The sequence below is a fragment of the Apodemus sylvaticus genome, chromosome 7 (genome assembly GCF_947179515.1).
Source record: "Apodemus sylvaticus chromosome 7, mApoSyl1.1, whole genome shotgun sequence".
Taxonomy (NCBI): Eukaryota; Metazoa; Chordata; class Mammalia; order Rodentia; family Muridae; genus Apodemus; species Apodemus sylvaticus.
Window position 1 is genome coordinate 2647441 of NC_067478.1, and position 19010 is coordinate 2666450.

The window sequence follows — 19010 nt, forward strand, 5'->3', positions numbered from 1 at the left end:
CCATAAAAGTCAAAGGACAGTGAGGCTTGGAGCTGCATGATTTGGGCAAGTTCTCCGAGCAGTTGCTGGCCAGCAATACAGACTTTCTATTTGAGTGTCTGTGTGCTCTCTGACATGTTGAATTTGAGGCTAGCCTGGGCTTCATAAGATCCTGTTTATAAACAAACAAATAAACAAACAAACCTGTTTTTCAGTTTAATTTTTCTAAAGTGCCACCAGCTGGGGCCAAGTGTTCCACCGCACTAGCCTATGAAGGAAGGACATGTCACACTCCAAGTTCAAGTCTAGCTTACAACATGGCCACAGGTCATCCCCAAGGAGAAAGGGAGACTTCTGCCACAGGGAAGGCAAAGGTTATCAGTTCTCTGAATTTGAAATTTACCTCAATGTACAATAGAAGGCTCCTTCCAGCAAAAGAGCATGCTGGGAGTCACAGGGCCACAGAAGTCAGGCCAGCCTGTAGGAGAGAGCTGTGGTAGGGCACTCACGCACTCTGAAGCTTCTGGAGTCATGAATGCAGGCCTGCCTGTGGCCACCAGCCTCTCCCACTGACAGTGTGGGGAGGTTCTCTCTGAAGCCTGGAAGCAAATATTCATAGGTGGAAAAAGAACCATAAGCACATCTCTGGAGCCAGCAGCACCTTGTCTCGGGTTCTTTAGGCCCATCTGGTCCTCTCCAGGCAGGCGGACTGCCTGGAAATCCCAGGGCTCCGGCTGCAAATTCACCCACTCCTGGCTCACGATCTCCGCTGTAGCACAGCACAGGCGTCTCCTTTCGCAGCCTGGCACCTCTTGCAGTAACGAGACTTGCCAAGAAGTAGCTACACTCTTTCCTGCTCTTTACATCCATAATTTCGCTTTAAAATTAGCAACTTATTATGCAAAGGGCCGTCCACCAGCAGCCTGAAATAGCCAGAGACTTCAGAGCTCGTGGACTTGAGGGGTTTGTGAGGTGTCCCTCTCTTCCTTTGCCTCAACTGAGTCAGAATGGGAATGGATGGCTGGGAGCCTTGGGATGCCTTTTAAACCTAGACCTTCCCAAGAGCCTCGGAGCTCTTCTCCACCCCCTGCACACTGTTTGGACATCAGACTTCATTCAGGAAGGGCAGTACCTGGGGAAATGGCAGAAAATGCGAATTCTCAATTCCTCGGGGCTTTCATCTCGTCCACTAGAGATTTATCTGTCAGTGAAAGCCACAGCCCTTGCCTCGTGAACGGCCCTGAGCACACGGACTCATGCTGCCCTGCCTCTCTCAGCATGAGCTCTGGGAACATTCACATTTCTCAGGGTCCATTTCAAAATTTAACAGCCGACGGGAGAAGCCCAGGTTTCCTTTGAGAATACTGTCATTCCTGCTAGCAGGCAGTGGAGACTTCCAGGATCCTGCCTCCATTCTCAGTCTTAGGATGTGCTTGACAAACTAAGACAGGGACCAAAACTATAAGACCATGATTCTTAATCAACGGCTGAGTTTCTCCTTTTCCTCTTGACTCCAAGCTCCAAACTCTTATGTAAGAAACACAATCTGGCAGACAAAAATCATTTTCACTCCTCTGCAAGTCTTTGGCAGCCCTGGGCACGGCAGCCAGAAGCTCCTCACCCATCTGGAGCCAGGATCCTGCCAGCCATCCCCACAGAAGCTGGTAAACTCCTTCCTTCACCCGTGTCGCAGGTGACAGTATTGCATAGATGCACACAGGTATGCACATGCACACATGCACACACACGTGCCCACGTATAGGCATGCACACTCACATGCACACATACACACATCCACTCAAAAACACACATGTACAGGAATATGCACTTGCACACACATATACAGGCATGCACACTCACATGACACATTCCTCTCCAGCTGCTGGTTTATAAGTGCGTGGCACTCTGCAGATCCAGCCCTGCCCTAAAGAGCAGCTTAGGTTGTTAGGTTTGAGACTGATCAGGCTACACCTACCCATCCTAACCTTTCTTTCCAGGACTGTAAAATAAACATCAAATCCCTCGCCAGTGACCCTCAAACACCCTAACCTGTTCCCCAGATTCCAGGAGAATAGCAGACCCTTATTTAATTTTCACTTCCCTAAGGAAACTTCCAGGCTGGGGCTGCCTGTCTGGATATCTGAGTGTGATGGACAGAGAGTATCTCTTTTTTAAAATTATAATTATTATATGTAATTACACTGTAGCTGTCTTCAGACACCCCAGAAGAGGGCGTTAGATCTCATTACGGATGTTCGTAACCCACCACGTGGTTAGTGGGATTTGAACGCAGGACCTTCGTAAGAGCAGTCAGTGCTCTTAACCACTGAGCCATCTCTCCAGCCCCAACATAGGATATCTTAATCACCGTTCTACTGCTGTGAAGAGACACCACAACCAAGGCAGCTCTTACAAAGGAGAGCATTTCATTGTGGTCTTGTTTACAGTTTCAGAGGTTTAGTCCATTGTCATTACAGTAGGGAGCTTAGCAGGGCTCAGGCGGGTGCTGTGGATCAGTAGCTGAGAGTTAGAGTGTAATCCATAGGCAAAGGATGACACTGAGCCTGCCATGGGCTTTTGAAACCTCAAGAGCCACTCCAAGTGACACTTTCTCCAACAAGGCCACACCTCCTAATCCCTGTAATTCTTTCAAATAGTCCCACTTCCTATAGTGACGAAGTTTTCAAATATATGAGCCTGTGATGGACCATTCTTATTCAAGCCACCACACATGGGTACACCTCTTCCTTACTTCCTTACATGTCAGCCAAGTATTTGTTCCCAGAATGGAGACACCGCCTATGAATCAGAGCCAAGCAGGCTGAAGCAGAGCTAGGAGGAAACACTCCCTTCCTCTGAGACCGGGAATCAGGGACCCTCACTCTGCACTGGGGCCTGACCCCCCCTCAGAGCCCCTGCCCTCCTGCTGTCTGCCTGTGGCATTAATAACTCTTTGAATAAATGCCTTATTCAGAAGGACACTCTGAATGTCCCCTTCAGTCCCAAACCTGAGGCCTTTCAGGTGGGAATGTCTAAACAAAGGTTTACTTTTATGGTGAAATTCCCACTGTTCAAACACAGCTGCTGTGTGTGCCTACGAGCACAGCAGGGCAAGAGAGTCTCCATCGTTCCTTCAGGGTACATCTACCCTTGTTTTGATTGCTTGTTTTTGTGCCTGTGTTTTTCCCCCATAACCTCCCCCCTAAAATATCACCATCCACGCTGAAAGGTGTTGCCTATCTCTGACCCTCCCCCTACCGACTGCCAGAATTCACACTAAAAGGGATGGAATCCCAGGTTGAATCCTGTTCATCCCAAGACAGCCTGTTTTCCATGGCTGAGCCCTGTCTCTCAGGCACTGGCTTTGCTGAGCAAAGCATTGATAGCAAGAAAGGGTTAAGAGGGTTCTTGGCAATGGCTGTCAACATTGAAAATGTGCAGACCCGGAGCTGGAGAGATGGCCCAACGGGTAAGAACACTGACTACTCTTCCAGAGGTTCCGAGTTCAAATCCCAGCACACACATGGTGGCTCACAACCATCCGTAATGAGATCTGATGCCCTCTTCTGGTGCGTCTGAAGACAGCTACAGTGTACTCACAATAAATAAATAAATCTTAAAAAAAAAAAGAGAGAGAAAAGAAAGAAATTATGTACAGACCCTTTAATTCCAGCAATCCCACACCTAGGAACTCACCCATCCTGTTGGTGAGCTTGTTCCTATGGGGAACGAATGGGTCAGCATGTGGCTTTCAATTCATGCCACAGGTCGTGTCAATCCAGTCAGTGCAATGGACTAATACCTCTACCGGTACACACTGGTCAGCAAGCAGCAACCCAGCACAAGCCTTACCATAGGCAACTGTCCCCCTAGAAGATAGGATCTAGAAGACCCACAACATAAACAGACACTTTATTCATACCCCAGGAAACCACACAACAAATTACCATTTCTAAAATATGTTCAGGAGAAAAGAAGTCCTCAAGACCTAAAAACAGAAGCCTTTCCTAAAACCAGTGCCTTCGCAGTTACAGCAGACAGCTTCTTGACCTCCATTAAACAGAATGAGCCGTGGTGAGCAGAAATCCAATGAATAATACATCAGGCTCCCGCTTGTCCCTCCGTGCCCCACTAAGCTTCCTACACTATGAAATGGACCCGTGTTGATGAGATGCTTCTCATGACTGGAAACGTCCTTTGTTGAAAATGTCACGTATTTCCCAGCACTGAATGAGGTATCATTTAACATTACAATTTTTTAAAGGTCCATTTGTTTTATTTTATGTATACATGTGTTCTGGATGGATGGATGGATGGATGGATGGATGGATGGATGGATGGATGGACAGATGGATGGATGGATGGACGGATGGGTGGAGGTATAGCACATATATGTGTGTCTGAGGAATCAGAAGGTGTCAGATCCCCTGGAACTGGGGTAACAGGTGGCTGTGAGCCACCATGTGGGTACGCTGGGAAGCAAACCTGGCTCCTCTGTAAGAACACCAAGCACCTTTAACTGCCGAGCCATCTCTCCAGCTTGTCATTTAACATTTTAATCACCAAAACCAGAAATAAATTCCTAGATTCCCACATCGGCCAATAGTCATAGATTTCTCCTAGTCAAGTCTTCCTTTCAAATATAATGTCCAGACAAGATGTTGGCAGTCCTCCATGGGGGGCAGGAAGGGTCCACCCAGGAGGAATTCTGGACTCTTATGAGGAGTTGGTAGGGGGCATTGGAGACCCCAGAGTGGATGCTGCCCTTTTCACCCTGTGATCAGCTTGAGGGATCTTCAGGGAGAGCAGCTTGAGGGAGGACTTATTTTGGCTTGTGGCTTAAAGGGAGCCGGGCCATCATGGTGGCGAAGATGTGGCAGCAGGGAGCTTCACCACAGCCAACAGCCACAGAATATGGCTGGACCTCCCACCTGTTCACACCCCAGTGGGACAGGAAGCAGAGACAGCAAGTGGGGCCTGGCTATCAACCCCAGGCCTGCTCCAGTGAGCCTCTCCCGAGAGGCTGTACCTTCTAAAGGTTCCACAGCCTCTCAGAGCAACCCCACCAGCTGGGACCAAGCGCTGTAAACATGAGAGAGCCTGGGCAGAGCATCTCACACTCAGACGCGCCTGCTACCATCTCGCAGCAGACGACGCATAGTACAAGCCGCAAATAAGGCATGACCCCTTCTTCTTCTTCTTCTTCTTCTTCTTCTTCTTCTTCTTCTTCTTCTTCTTCTTCTTCTTCTTCTTCTTCTTCTTCTTCTTCTTCTTTTTTTTCGAGACAGGGTTTCTCTGTGTAGCCCTGGCTGTCCTGGAACTCACTCTGTAGACCAGGCTGGCCTCGAACTCAGAAATCCGCCTGCCTCTGCCTCCCAAGTGCTGGGATTACAGGTGTGTGCCACCACCGCCCTGCTTGACCCCTTCTTTATTTGGGGAGAAAGGTGATCTCTCTTCCTTATAAGCACTCAGTGAGCTCACACACTGAAGATCCCAGCGGAGGGTCCTCCAACAGGCCTTCCCATGCATTCAAGCAAACTTGCCACCCAGCCATCTCCAATCTCTGCAGAGCTGGGTTTTTCCATCCTGCCTGTTCTAGCTATCCAGATGTTCTGTCATAGGCACTTAGGACTTGTATAGTGTCTGTTACATTTTGTGATAGTGAGTAGATTCCACAAAGGCTACGTGTAAATCTGTCTTCATTCTTCATGGCCCTCCCATCTCCTATCTTCCTAACCTGTCCTGGTCTCCCATGTCTCCCTAGGGACACCCCCATGTCACCACCAGACTCACTGGAAACCCTTACCTAACTCCTTCCCTGACCTGATACGAACACCTCCCCCTCAGGTTATCTGCCTCCTCCCTCCCCCATACCTCCCCCCAGACTCCTTCTGATGTGCATGCCACACATGGTAAATGTTTGTAAGAATGTGGGCACTGTGTATACAGATGTGCAGAGTTGTGTATACAGATGTGCAGACAAGCACACCGGTGTCTTCCTCCACTCTCCACCTCTTTTAAAAGACTCCCACTAAACCTCGAGCTCATCAGCTGGCCAGGTCAGTGAGCTGCAGAGATCCTCCTGTCTAGACCTCCTTTGCCCTGAGAGAACTTCTCCCTTGGCTTTTAGTGGGGATCTGAACTCAGTTCCTTGGGACAGCGGGCATAAGCTGGCTGAGCCACCTCCCCACCCCCAGCCCCAGGCCCCCAGCTCCCAGAGGTGTTTATTGGTGTGGGTATTTATTTTGTCCGGTCTTGGTCATACTACATCCCCAGGAGCTGGGCACGGTTCATAAATCTTGAGGAAAGCAGTGGAGGGGAGGAGTCAGCTAAGCATCCAGAGCTCAGCCCACCGGTCCAGGAAGGACAGCGCCTGTGGATTCCGATTACAGTGAACAGCCCCGCATCAGGCTACTTTATTCATGTTTCCAGGCGTGCTTGGTCTGCCACAAATACCGCTAATCGCTACAATCAGAGCTGTCTAGTGGGGGGAAATTACCCCACAGCATTTAATCTGCTACTGTTTAAAGCATGTTGCTTCTAGGTTGTAGAGACTGCTGCAGCCACAACCAGGAACCTAACCAGGCATCACTTGCCTTTTCATAGTCCCCTCAGCCGGAATAGAAAGGGGATTCAAGCTGGGCCCCTTTTCTATTTAGAGTTTCTAAGCCTTTCTCCATTCACCCGACTGACAAGGTTGAGGTCAGGGTTGGCCTGGCTGGCTGGTGACCCCAGGTTACAAGTTAGCAGCGAGAGAGCGGAGAGAGCCACCCTGCAGGGCTTCCTCAGTAAGGATTCTGTGAAATGAGATTGGAGGGACTCAGCAAACTCTAGCACCCTAGGCATAGATAATCACTGGGGGTCTCGGGACTGCCCACACTACAGCAGAGGAAGCCCCCTCTCTCCTTCTTTATCTCAGCCAAGATCCTCACCACCCAGCGGAATCCTTTAACTCTAGAGGGACTAGACTGGAAAGGGCCATCGTGAGCTCCCTGGGAAGGTGAGAGCTCAGCCAGCCAGATCTTGGGGGTGCCTGAGACACTCTCTGGCGCCACTTGGCGACCAAAGGCATCCATAGCTGGTAACTTGTGGGAAGTCACCCTGGGAAGAAACTGCAAACCCTTTCCCAAAGGCTTTTCGGCAAAGGCAGGAGCTGCACCCAATTCTTAAAACTGAAAGAATAGAATCCAGGACGCCAACTGAGATTGAGTTCTCAAATTGAGAGCCCGAATTCCCCTCTCATACTTATGGGAGCCCCCTCAGATCTGAAGTGGTCCCAGAGAAGACACCAGAGTTACTTTTGCTGACGCCCAGCCTGTGAGGGTGCCCCAGTTTCCTTGAAGGATTTGATCCCCAAAGCTCACTGAATGTGGTCAGATAAACTTCTGTTCCTCACCGGGAGTTGGGGTGGTACCCTCCCCCGAAGAGGACTCTGCAGAGGCGCCAAACAGGTGGAAAGGAAGCTCTTTAGATAAGAGTAGGACTCGGGCAAAGTACCCCGCCTGGGAGGGGCTATCCTCATTCACTGGGCCGGCTCCCTTCTCTCCCGGGCCACATCAATCGGTGGTCTCTCCAGTGGCTGCCTCTGAGCACGTGTCTTGCCGGATGCGTCAGCACCGGGTAAACAGATGACTGGCTGCATACCGGGCGGGGCTATTTAAGAGCAGTCGCCCTCCCGCCTGCCCTCAACTTAGCTGGACTGCAGCCTTCTCTCTTGGAAACCGCCAAGCCTGCTGATTCCCCATCCGAAGGTGAGTAGCTGGCCATCCAGGACTCACGGGTGTGGAGACTATTGGCCTGCAGCTCTGCACTGCTTGCCTTTAGTCTTTGCTTTTTCTGTGCCTTGCCTTCCTTGACAGCTGGAAAGATTTCCTGAAGTCAGAAATAATCTTAAAATGCATCTGGGTGGGTGCTGCTGCGGAGAGACTTGTTCTACTGCGTGTTCTCTTGACAGCAACCTGGGGATGGCCATTCTTAGGGTTTCCCTGCTGTTCGGAGCACTTTGCAATCATTTAAAAGAAACTACCTAGAGATTTTAAGACTTATGCCCATTTTCTAAATGCTGTATCAAAAAAAAAAAAAAAATCAGGGCATTGGGGAATAAAAACACATTGTTATGATACAGGACCCATCTGCTCAGTTCTCAAATGTATTGGGGCTTTGACCACATCTAAGGACTGGGCACAGATTTCTGGCTTTTGCTTTGTATAGTGGCTCCCCATAAAACACAGAGGAATCTCTATAAATACAGCTTCTCTTTATGGGCCCACACTTAAAACAGCGATTCCCATTGTCCTGACATTTTTAATGTAGTGAATAAATCTAATCTCCTGCATTTCTCTCCAGGAGTATCCTCCTCGAGTCAGTCAGTCTGTCTCTGTCTGTCTGTCTCTCTCTCTCTCTCTCTCTCTCTCTCTCTCTCTCTCTCTCTCTCTCTCTCACACACACACACACACACACACACACACACTTCACTCTGTGCTTTTCTAGTTAGAAGAGAGATAAGCTACAAAGGTGTCCTGGAACTTCAGGAAAGTAGGAGGAGGCGTTGCTTTTGAACGGGGCAGAAAATCGGGTCTCTGCTGGATTCCCAGGTCCCGGGTGTTGATAACACAAAAGCCAGGCGGAAATGTCCTGAGCTGCGCGGTGGCCAGGGAGCAGCTAGAACTTAGCTTGCCTGTGGCTAGCACGGCTGCAGCCCCCACGCTCAGCCTCAGCAGACTTCTGTGTGCGGGACTTTGGGCTGAAGCCCGCCGAGGCTAGCCTTAGGTTTACGCTTCTCGCCTTTGCTTCCCACAGCCATGAAGAGCGGCGTGTGTCTGTGCGTGGTGATGGCAGTCCTGGCCGCAGGCGCCCTGGCGCAGCCCGTAGTCCCTGCAGAAGGTACGGACCCCGTGGAGCAGCGGGTGGAGGAGGCTCCCCGAAGGCAGCTGAGGGCTGTGCTCCGAACGGATGGCGAGCCTCGAGCGCGCCTGGGAGCACTGCTAGCTCGATACATCCAGCAGGTCCGCAAAGGTAAGGATATCTGCTTCCTCTCGGGCTTCTGCTGCAGCTCCAATCTTTACCCTTTCAGTCCCTGCAGGGAGGAGGAAACAGGAGACGCGCACAAGGAGCAAGATTTTCACTTTTCTTCCCTGAGGTACGCTGCACTGCAGTGTTCAGTAGGCAGGTGGTGTTCACAGGAAGTGGGCGGAGGGCTTATCTCGAAGGTAAGGGGAGCCGGCTAACAGACCCTTTTCTGAACTGATTTTGACACGGTCTTCAGGATGAACTATAACACCGCTTTGGGACATTAAAAAATGATCGAGTGTTGGTAAGAATCCTCAGATCAGCCCCTATTCCCCGTGCTGTATATGGAGCTGAACTGGGGACCACCAGACACTGACGATGGGAACACCTCTGGCAGGAAATGGGTCAGCGCTGAGACAGCCTGAGATCTGAACAAAGCAGTTGGCCTCCCCCAGAACCGCGCAGGAGGAAAGGGTCAAAGGGCCAAGAGTGTTCCCTTGACTGCTAGGGGGTGGGGGGGGTGACCACACAGGGAGAGCTGTATCTTACTTTCTGTAGTTGTTGTGTCTTACTTTCTGTAGTTGTTGGATCGCCAAGCTTCTCCGCATTGGAAGGCCTTTCCCATGAATCCCATAGGCGATTCCGCGCCTCGCCAGTTGAATGTTCATTTCTGTGCCCGAACCTCTCATTTTCAGAGAAAAGATGAGATCAGGGCGACTCAGAACCCCTCCCAGCTCTGGGATTCCGAGGGCAGCCTTCAGGGGTCGTGGCTGGCCCCTGGGCAGCTTTCATCTCTGCCTTTATCCACAGTGGCATGGACGGTGGCCTCTGGTTGGGTGTTAGCCTGGACCAGCAGAGCTGGATTAAAACGCAGGAGGTGGGCATCCCTTCTGTGGGGCTCACTAACCTAGTTTGCCCTGCTCGCATTTGAACAGCTTGTGGTTTGTCCACCTGCCTGCATTTGGCTTGCCTGGTGAGGGGAAACTGGAGCACCTGGTTGAGTCTCCTAGAATTTCACATGAAGATAAGATCTGGGGAAATCAAATGATCTCTTACTTTTCTTCCTGTTTGGGAACTCCCACTTCAGCCACCCCTTTCTAGGTTATTTTCCTGCTAATTCAAAAGAAAGGAGGAAGGGAAAGAGGGAGGGAGGGAGGAAGGGAGGGAGGGAGGGAGGAAGGGAGGGAGGGAGGGAGGGAGGGAGGGAGAGAGGGAGGGAGGGAGAAAGAGAAGAAGAGAGGGGAAGGGAGGGAGGGATGGAGGGGGAAAGGAGAGAAATCAGATGGATGGATGGATAGATGGATGGATGAATAGATAGATAGATAGATAGATAGATAGATAGATAGATAGGGATAGAGATGGATGGGTGGATGGAGAGGTAGATGAAGAGATGGATGAAGAGATGGAGAGAGATGGATGGATGGATAGATGGATAGATAAGTAGATGGAGAGAGATGGATATAGATGGTGGATAGAAAAATGAATGGATATATGGGTGGATGGATGGATAATTGGATAATGAGAAACCTTGGAAACCTGGGGTGCCCCCTCTGCATTCCCTCTGATAGCTCATGTAGGATCCACTTCTCTGGTGTAGACCACCAGCAGCCCCTTTTGAAGTATTCTAGACTTCACTCAGCAGTCAGTCTACAGCCCCTTTGCCCAAGTTTAGGAATATTCCAAACAGTTCTAGCAACAGAAAACCTGGCTGTGGAATCATTGCCTAGAACCAAAGCATGACAGTGTTTTTCCAGCAGAGGTCTCAGCCGGAAGCTCCTCCCAGCTCTCTTCTTTGTGGGTCTCCCCTCAGCCTGCTGGACTCACTGAGCCCAGGAAAGAGCAGCCATCATTTAAAAGTTTTCCCATATCTAGGATCAGGGCTAAGGATAGAAAAGCCATGCTCACTTACTTGACAAATATAAACTAGGAATCAATAATATCAACACTGCACAAGTTCTTTGAATATTGTACAATGTTTCTAAACTTTAATACATATTACTCTTAAAGTTTCTAGACAAGATACTTTGTGACTGACTGGGGCTTAGTATTAGTAGTTGGTAGACTATTGACCCAGACTGCACAGAATCCTGAGTTCAATTCTAGCCCCACATGAAACTGGGTGTGATAATGTACACCTATAATCGTAGCATTCAGGAGGATCAGTTCAAGGCTAGCCTCTGCTTTGCAGTAAGCTGGAGGCTAGCCTGGACTACATGACATCTTGGAAAACTAAAAACTAAAACTAAAAACTAAAATAAAACAAAGTTTCTCCTTAAGGCTTGTCTACAGCATGCAGTAATCCAGGAAGGTAGGGGAAGTTTCCTGCAGAAGGTAGGGGAGGCACCAGCGGCTTGTAGCATCTAGAGCACACTTGACCAGATGCTGCCTCTGTGCCTCTTCCTCCTGCCTCGTAACTGTTCTGCACAGGGAGCATCTTGGAAGGCCAAGCTAAAGAAAGCGAGTGGCATCTGTGCCCATGTTGGCACATCTGAGAGGCAGCAAGGTGATTCTGTGCAGATTTGACTTCCCCTGAGGTCTGGAAGCCATTCAGCTTCCACACAGCTAGGATCTTTAGCTCTGATCCTGAGTGTGGGAAAACTTTTAAATGATGGCTGCTCCTTCCTGGGCTCAGTGAGTCCAGCAGGCTGAGGGGAGACCCACAAAGAAGAGAGGTGGGAGGAGTTTCCGGCTGAGACCTCTGCTGGAAAAAACACTGTCATGCTTTGGTTCTAGGCAATGATTCCACAGCCAGGCTTTCTGTTGTAGAACTGTTTGGAATATTCCTAAACTTGGGCAAAGGGGCTGTGGACTGACTGCTGAGTGAAGTCTCCACACAGCTCACCTGTGTGGAGGAGTTGGGTCCCTTAGCTCACCCCAGGATGTGGTTCTAAGTCCTTCACTGTGCGGTACTGGGGAAGGATGGAAGGCAGGAGAGGTGGTAGCACCACACCTGACAACAGATCTGTGTAGCTTATGAGAACCGAGGCATGTTCCAAACACAGCATCCAAGACTGGGTGCACGGCTATACGCTGGCCAGGCTGCTGGCTTCAGAGACTCGTGGGTTGCACGAGCCCTTAGAGTGGATGCTAATCCCTAAATAAGAAGGAGGACAGGCCGTGCTTCCATGTGACTGGACAAGGACCCAGGCTGCATACATTGCTGGTTGTTTCTTCTCTGAAAGGTGGTAAGCAGTTATGCAGCTGCGGCTTCTTTGCACTGGCCGGGCTATCTACCCAAAAAACCTCACTGAGTGTATTCTCAGTTCCCAAGCAGGAAAGACATGGGGCCAGGAAGAAGAAGCACACAGTTGCTGTTCATTGTGGTGGTTTCCTTAAGATTAGCAGGTTAAATTCATAATACAGTAAGTCTGGATAACTGACTCTGTGGTGTCGTTTGAAAAAATGTTTTATTAATGTGTATTGATTATCCCATAATGGTGAGTTCCATTATGTCGTTTAGTGCAAGCATATCACATTCAAATCATACCCCACAAGCCTTCTCTATTCTTCCCCCTGCCCTGACTCCGATCCTTTTGCAAAGTAACCCCTCCTCTCCTTCCCTACATTCTTTTCAATGACCCAACGGGTCTCATTAGGGCTGCTTACTGGAGCATGGGCAAAGGCGGATCAGTAAGTAATCCTTTTGGCTGTGCTCGCCTGTGGGCAGGAGCTGGCCGGGGAAGCCACCTGCAAAATTCCCAAAAGGTAGAAACATTGTGGTCCCAGCTCAGTGGGAGCCATTGGGAGGTTTTCACTTCTCCACCGAGGTCTCAAGGGACCCTCTTCAACCTTAGTCAGCACAGAACGTGCTACACTAGTTGCAAGCCCAGGTGGTCATTGACAAACATTGTGGGCTGGGACCATGCCATCTGCCTTCAGAGGGAGGAATGTTGTCACCACGCCCCTCCTTGCCCAGATCACACAGTTGCCATAGACTGGAACCCACTGCTGGTTGTGGTTTGGTCAAAATGACTGATTTAAGATTTGTCTTTTGTGACTTCTTATTTAGTTTTTTTGACTGTTATCAAGATGCCAGTATTTTAATCTGACAAGATATATTCTTCTGGTTATTATTTTTTTAAATGTAGCTCTCAAATTAATAATTTGTAAACAATATTCATTTAGAAAAAGAACTTGATTCTATTACTTTTTTAATTTAATTTTTTATTCACTTTACATCCTGTTCACAGTCACCTCCTCCTATAATCTTCCCCCATCCCCCTTCCCCTTCCCCTCTGAATGAGTGGGGACCCCCTGAGTACGCCCCCCAACCCTGGCACTTCAAGTCTCTTAGAGATTAGGCACTTCCTCTCCCACTGAGGCCAGACAAGGCAGCCCCACTGGTAGAACACATTCCACGTACAAGCAACAGCTTCTGGGATAGCCCCGGCTCCAGTTGTTCAGACCCATGAAGACCAAGCTGCACATCTGCTGCATATGAGTAGGGAGGCCTGGGTCCAGCCCATGCATGTTCTTTGGTTGGTGGTTCAGACTCTGAGAGCCCCAGGGTCCAGGTTAGTTGACTCTGTTGAATCCTACTATTTTTTAAACATTTATTTATGAGGGGCTGTGCCATGGTAATCCTGTAGAACTCAGAGGACAACCCACAGGCATCTCTGCTCTCTTCCGCCACTGTGTGGGTCCAAGGACTCAAACTCATGTTGTCAAACTTGGCAGTAAACCTCTGTAATCATTTTCCTTCCTTTCTTTCTTTCTTTCTTTCTTTCTTTCTTTCTTTCTTTCTTTCTTTCTTTCTTTCTTTCTTTCTTTCTTTCCTTCTTCTTCTTCTTCCTCTTCCCCTCTCCTCCTCCCCCTCCTCCTCCTCCTCCTCCTCCTCCTCCTCCTCCTCCTCCTTCTTCTTCTTCTTCTTCTTCTTCTTCTTCTCTCTCTCTCTCTCTCTCTCTCTCTCTCTCTCTCTCTCTCTCTCTGTTCTTTGATGATATACTTTGTACTCCAGGCTACTTGACCCATGAGCTTCTAGGGGATTCTCCTGTCTCCACCTTTCATCTCAGCACAAAGACCTGAGTTTGATCCCCCAAGAAACCACACGAAAAAACTGGGTGTGGTCTGTTCCTACAACACAAGGATGGGGAGGCAGACAGGATTGGGGAGGCAGACAGGATCACGGAGGCTTGCTGGCCGGCTGGAGTAGCCCAGCCAGTGAGTTCCAGGTGCATTGAGAGGCTCTGTCTCAGTAAGATGGAAAAGGGATGGAGGTACTCACAGATGTTCATATGTATATGCCTTTATGCACGTACATGCACGTACACACGCACGCACGCACACATGCCCCGGCTTTCCCCACTGCTTTAGTCCTGACTTCAACTGATCATACTCTGAGACCTAAGGCTCTCCTCTCCTCTCTCCTACCTGCAGCTCCTTCTGGCCGCATCTCCATCCTTAAGAACCTGCAGAACCTGGACCCCAGCCATAGGATAAGTGACCGGGACTACATGGGCTGGATGGATTTTGGCCGGCGCAGTGCCGAGGACTATGAATACCCATCGTAGTGGGCCAGCGTCTCAGCGCTGCCTGGAGGAGGCGGAATGAGGAAACAACCACGCACATGACCCCTAGCCTCTAATGTCTTGACATTTTGAGTATCTATTTATTAAGTCCCCAATGTGATATCTGTCTGTTCAGAGTGTGCAATGCAGCCACACCTCAGCCCAGCTGTGCGGTTGGGAGGCAGTGTTTCCCTTGGTGACTCCCAGACCTAATGTTGCTATGCTATTAAAGAGATTTCCTTCTGCCCCTCAGTCCTTGTGTCCAGTGGGAGTTCTCAGATGGACGGGGAGGGGACCCTGGTACACGATGCCCACAGGTAAAGCCTTGGGGTAGATGGTTCCGTAAACGGTTTGGGGCATGAGTGGAGGGCAGGGACTGCCCTCCCCAGTAAACGCAAGGTGGCTTGTGGGAGTATCCTTGGGTTCAGCTCCAGGGCCCACCCTTGGCTATGCGGGTGATGATCTCTTCTTACAGCCCTCCCACCCCAAGGTTTCTCTAGGGTCTCATAGCCTTTAATAAGTTACAGGGCAATCGTTGCCCCACAGTCTGTCTTCTACAGACCAGGGGTGAGCCCCGAAAGGTGCAGATGCATGTGCCCCAGCTAGTGAGTCCCAGACTTGAAGGCTTATGCATGCAATAAGTAGGATGAGTAGGATGAGTAGGATTCCATTTCCCAGTACCCTCAAACTATAGGGAATCACCAGGGGATCGTGGTGAACTCAGATCAGATGAAGTCAGAATCAGCCAATCAAGGCACACATCCAAGCCGACTCCCGGGAGACTGCTGCTGGCCACAGACCATTCTTAGATGTCTACTGATATAGCACCAAGCCTAGGCTGTGCCTGGGCTTGTCATGGGGAATCTATACCTGTTCTGCTCCAAGCAACGAGGACGCTGATGGACCAGGGAAGTGATTCCATCCTCACCTAGCTTGGAGGCTTCATCAGGGTTACCTAAAGCAGTAAGGCAAACCAGCACAGGCAAGCCAGCCCAGCCCAGCACGGGCGGCAATTCAGGAAGGCTGCAGCCAGGAAGCAGAGAGACGAGGGCCCCTGTTCAGTTTTCTCCTTTTTATTCACTCAGGGCCCTGGTCTGTAGGATGACGCCACCCACAGTTAGGATGAATTTTCTCTCCTCTGTTAAGTCTTTCTAAAAACATCTCAGAGACATACCGGAGCTGTCTCTTCTAGGGGGGGTTTAAATCTCGTCAAACTGACAAGACCAGATGCCTTGTGTGCCAAAGGAAAGATTCTTAATCTCGCAGCCTCATTCCTAGGTACATTCAATATTTTTCCCTGGTCCCTTTAAGTTATTACTCATCCTGGAAGTAAATACAGCAGAAACCAGGCAAAGAGAGAGCTGCAGCTACACTAATTTCCCCTGGGCTCTAGATTCTACGAATTTGTTATCAAATGTGAAAAGGATTTGCTGTGTCTTTCTTCTGCTCTGGGCTACAGCATCAGCTCCAGATTCTCCATCGCTTCCTGGTTCCCACTGGACAGAGCGCACACCCCCTTCCCAGCAGTATCACCTCCACTCACCCCTGAGTCTGACCTCACCACTCACCCTTCACATCCCCGAAAACACTAAACTCAGTTCTGCCTGCGGACTCGTTATGACTGACTTGTCTTCCCCAACAAGCACGGCAGATCTTCCTGATCCTTCAGTTCTGCCTTGCCAGCTGACCCGCCCTGCCAGCTGACCCGCCCTGCCAGCTGACCCGCCTTGCCAGCTGACCCGCCCTCCTCTCTAACTGCTCTGCTTCGTCTCCTTTCTTATCATCTCTCAGAATTACACCATGTATTAAATGCTTGCCTGTTCTCTCACCTACTAGGACATTGGTCTGTTTCATTTAATTTCTACACTTAACCATAGTGCCTGGACTCAGTAAACATTTGTATAATGGACTGGTCAGCAAAGGAAAGTGTCTCCGGATTCCTTCCAACAAGGCTGAATATTCGTTTTAGAAGCAATTTTATTAGGAAAGTAAAACACACACAGAGGCATGAGCGAGTCCTTCCAAGCCAGCACAGGAAGCTGAAAGGCAGGCTATCACCCGATGTCATGTATGAGGGGCGTGCACAGAGTGATGGAGCACTAAAGTATGCCCACCCCTCCCCCTCACAGTTCAGCCTCCAGTCAAAACCCAGACAGGGAGCCAATGGGATGACTCGGGAAGTAAGGTTGCTTGCCACCAAACCCAACGGCATGGATTCCATATCTGGGGCACACATGGTGGACAGAGAGAATGGAGCTGTTCTAGACACACACACACACACATACACACACACACATACACCATACCATGTGTGCACCTCCCAAATAATAAGCAAGTGGATTCATATTTTCAATTGATTTTTAAAGCTCAGAATGTATTAATAATATTAGAGAAAGAAAAGGAACACACTGGTGATTTTTTTCCAGTGGGCTTTCTCAAGTATATTAAAGATGTGAAAACTGTCTAAACTCTACACACACACCACACTCACACAGACACACATAGACATACACACAATCACACACACTCCACTCACACACACATACAGTCACACACACATACAGTCACACTCACACACTCACACACACATACAGTCACACACTCACACATAATACATTCACACACTCATACATAGCCATACGAACACACACATACCACTCATACTCATGCAAACACTCACACAGACACACAATACATTCACACATTCACATACAAACATACATTCATATACACACACACTCACTCAAACACTTACACACAGTACTCACACAGTACTCACACACAGTACTCAAACCCTCACATACACTCATTCACATAGACACGCACAGTACATTCACACAGACACACACAGACACACACACAGACACAAACACACACATACACTCTGAGGGTGTGCATTTGCTCATTAGATAGATGACTTCAAAGTTCTTCTTTAAAGGCCTTCAGAGTTCTAGCATCTGTGAAATCTGACCAGCTAAATCTGTTGAGTTTCTTTTCCAAGGAGAAGACAAAACTTCACAGTACTTTGTATGCTGGGAACACTTGAGATGTGGCCCGATCAGCATGAGCATTCTACCCGAGGGCCTGGACCTTGTTGGTGTCTTAGAATGCGTTGGCATTTTTGCTTTAGTGGGTTATCAGTCTGGTTAAGTCTACAGAAGCTTCACCACCTCTTGGTTATGCCCACATCAGTCTGTTTGCAGAGTGAAGACTGCTCCTTGGCTTCCTTCCTGGCCTGTGCCCAGTGGCCACCTGGGAACTGATTCATCCAAGACCGCAGTCATCAGAGCCTTTGGTGGGGGAGTGAGAGTGACTGACAAACATTGTGTGCACATGCAAAATTACCTAGAGACAAGCTTAAATGACAATAACGATAACACTATTAATAAAAAGAGGATGTCCAGAGGCTATTAACGTGGAAGAGGACCAACCCTGAATGTTGTGCTTGTGCACTGGGATTCCAGGCGCTGAATAAGAGAGAGAAAGAAGGAAGCCAGTCAGACACTGCATTCCCCTTCCTCGGCTTTCTGGTCTACCAAGATGAGAGCCAGCAGCCTCCTCTCTCTCTACTGCCTTGCTTTCTTCACTGCAACAGATGACCACCAAGATACAATCTTCTTCCTGTACTCAGCAACTTATTGGGCATTTAGCACTGAGAAAAGTGACTGTGGTAGTTTGAATAGTAATGCCCCCCACCGGCACATAAATGTGAATGCTTGGCCATCTGGAGTGACACTATTAGGGTGTGTGGTCTTGTTGGAGGAAGTGTGTCACTGGAGCAGGTTTTGGGGTTTCAAAAGCTCAATCCAGGCCCCGCATTTTGCTCTTTCCTGCTGCCTGCTTATCCAGATGAAGAACTCCCAGCTACCATGTCTGCCTGTAAGCAGCCATGCTCCCCCACCATGATGATAATGATCTGAACCTCTGAGACTGTAAGCAAGTCCCAATGAAATGCTTTCTTTTCTAAGAGTTGTAGTGGTCATGGTATCTCTTCACAGCAGTAGAACCCCAAGACACTGACCGATGCAGGATGCAGTAACTGCTGCGTGAATCATAACCCTGACAGGAAAGCTTCAGACTCAGTACCTTACCCATGAGCCCTGAGTGGACGCTCACACATACTGTTCAGGTTGCTGATGTCCCTCTCTCTGTGAGGCCATGCTGAAACCTATAGGACTCTTCTTCATTTGTTATTCACCAATTGAAGATGTAAGATAATTCAGTCTGCAAAATTATATTTTTGACAAGTGATTTTTCATTCTATCTGTGAGCTTTTAACATGACTACCAAAAAGAATGAATTTGGAAGATCACCCAACCACCAGAAAGCAAATCAAGATGGCTGTCAAATAAATGCTTTCTGTACAATCAAAACCAAAAGGGGGGAAAACAATCCAAACAAGTCTTCAAGATATTTTGAAGACAACTTGGTAGCCATGGTTACTGCTAATTAGCGAGCCAGCATCTTCTGCCTTCCAGATCTGAGCAGAGGAAAAGGAAAAGGAAAACAATTTCA

At 49.0% G+C, this 19010-nt stretch overlaps 1 protein-coding gene across 1 annotated transcript; it reads left to right on the top strand.

Moving 5' to 3' along the window:
* Window positions 1-8780: 8780 nt before the first annotated feature.
* On the top strand, window positions 8781-14498 carry Cck (cholecystokinin). The gene is made up of 2 exons (XM_052186950.1): window positions 8781-8994; window positions 14365-14498. The coding sequence occupies exons 1-2, from the start codon at window positions 8781-8783 to the stop codon at window positions 14496-14498; spliced, it is 348 nt and encodes a 115-aa protein (XP_052042910.1).
* Window positions 14499-19010: the final 4512 nt, after the last annotated feature.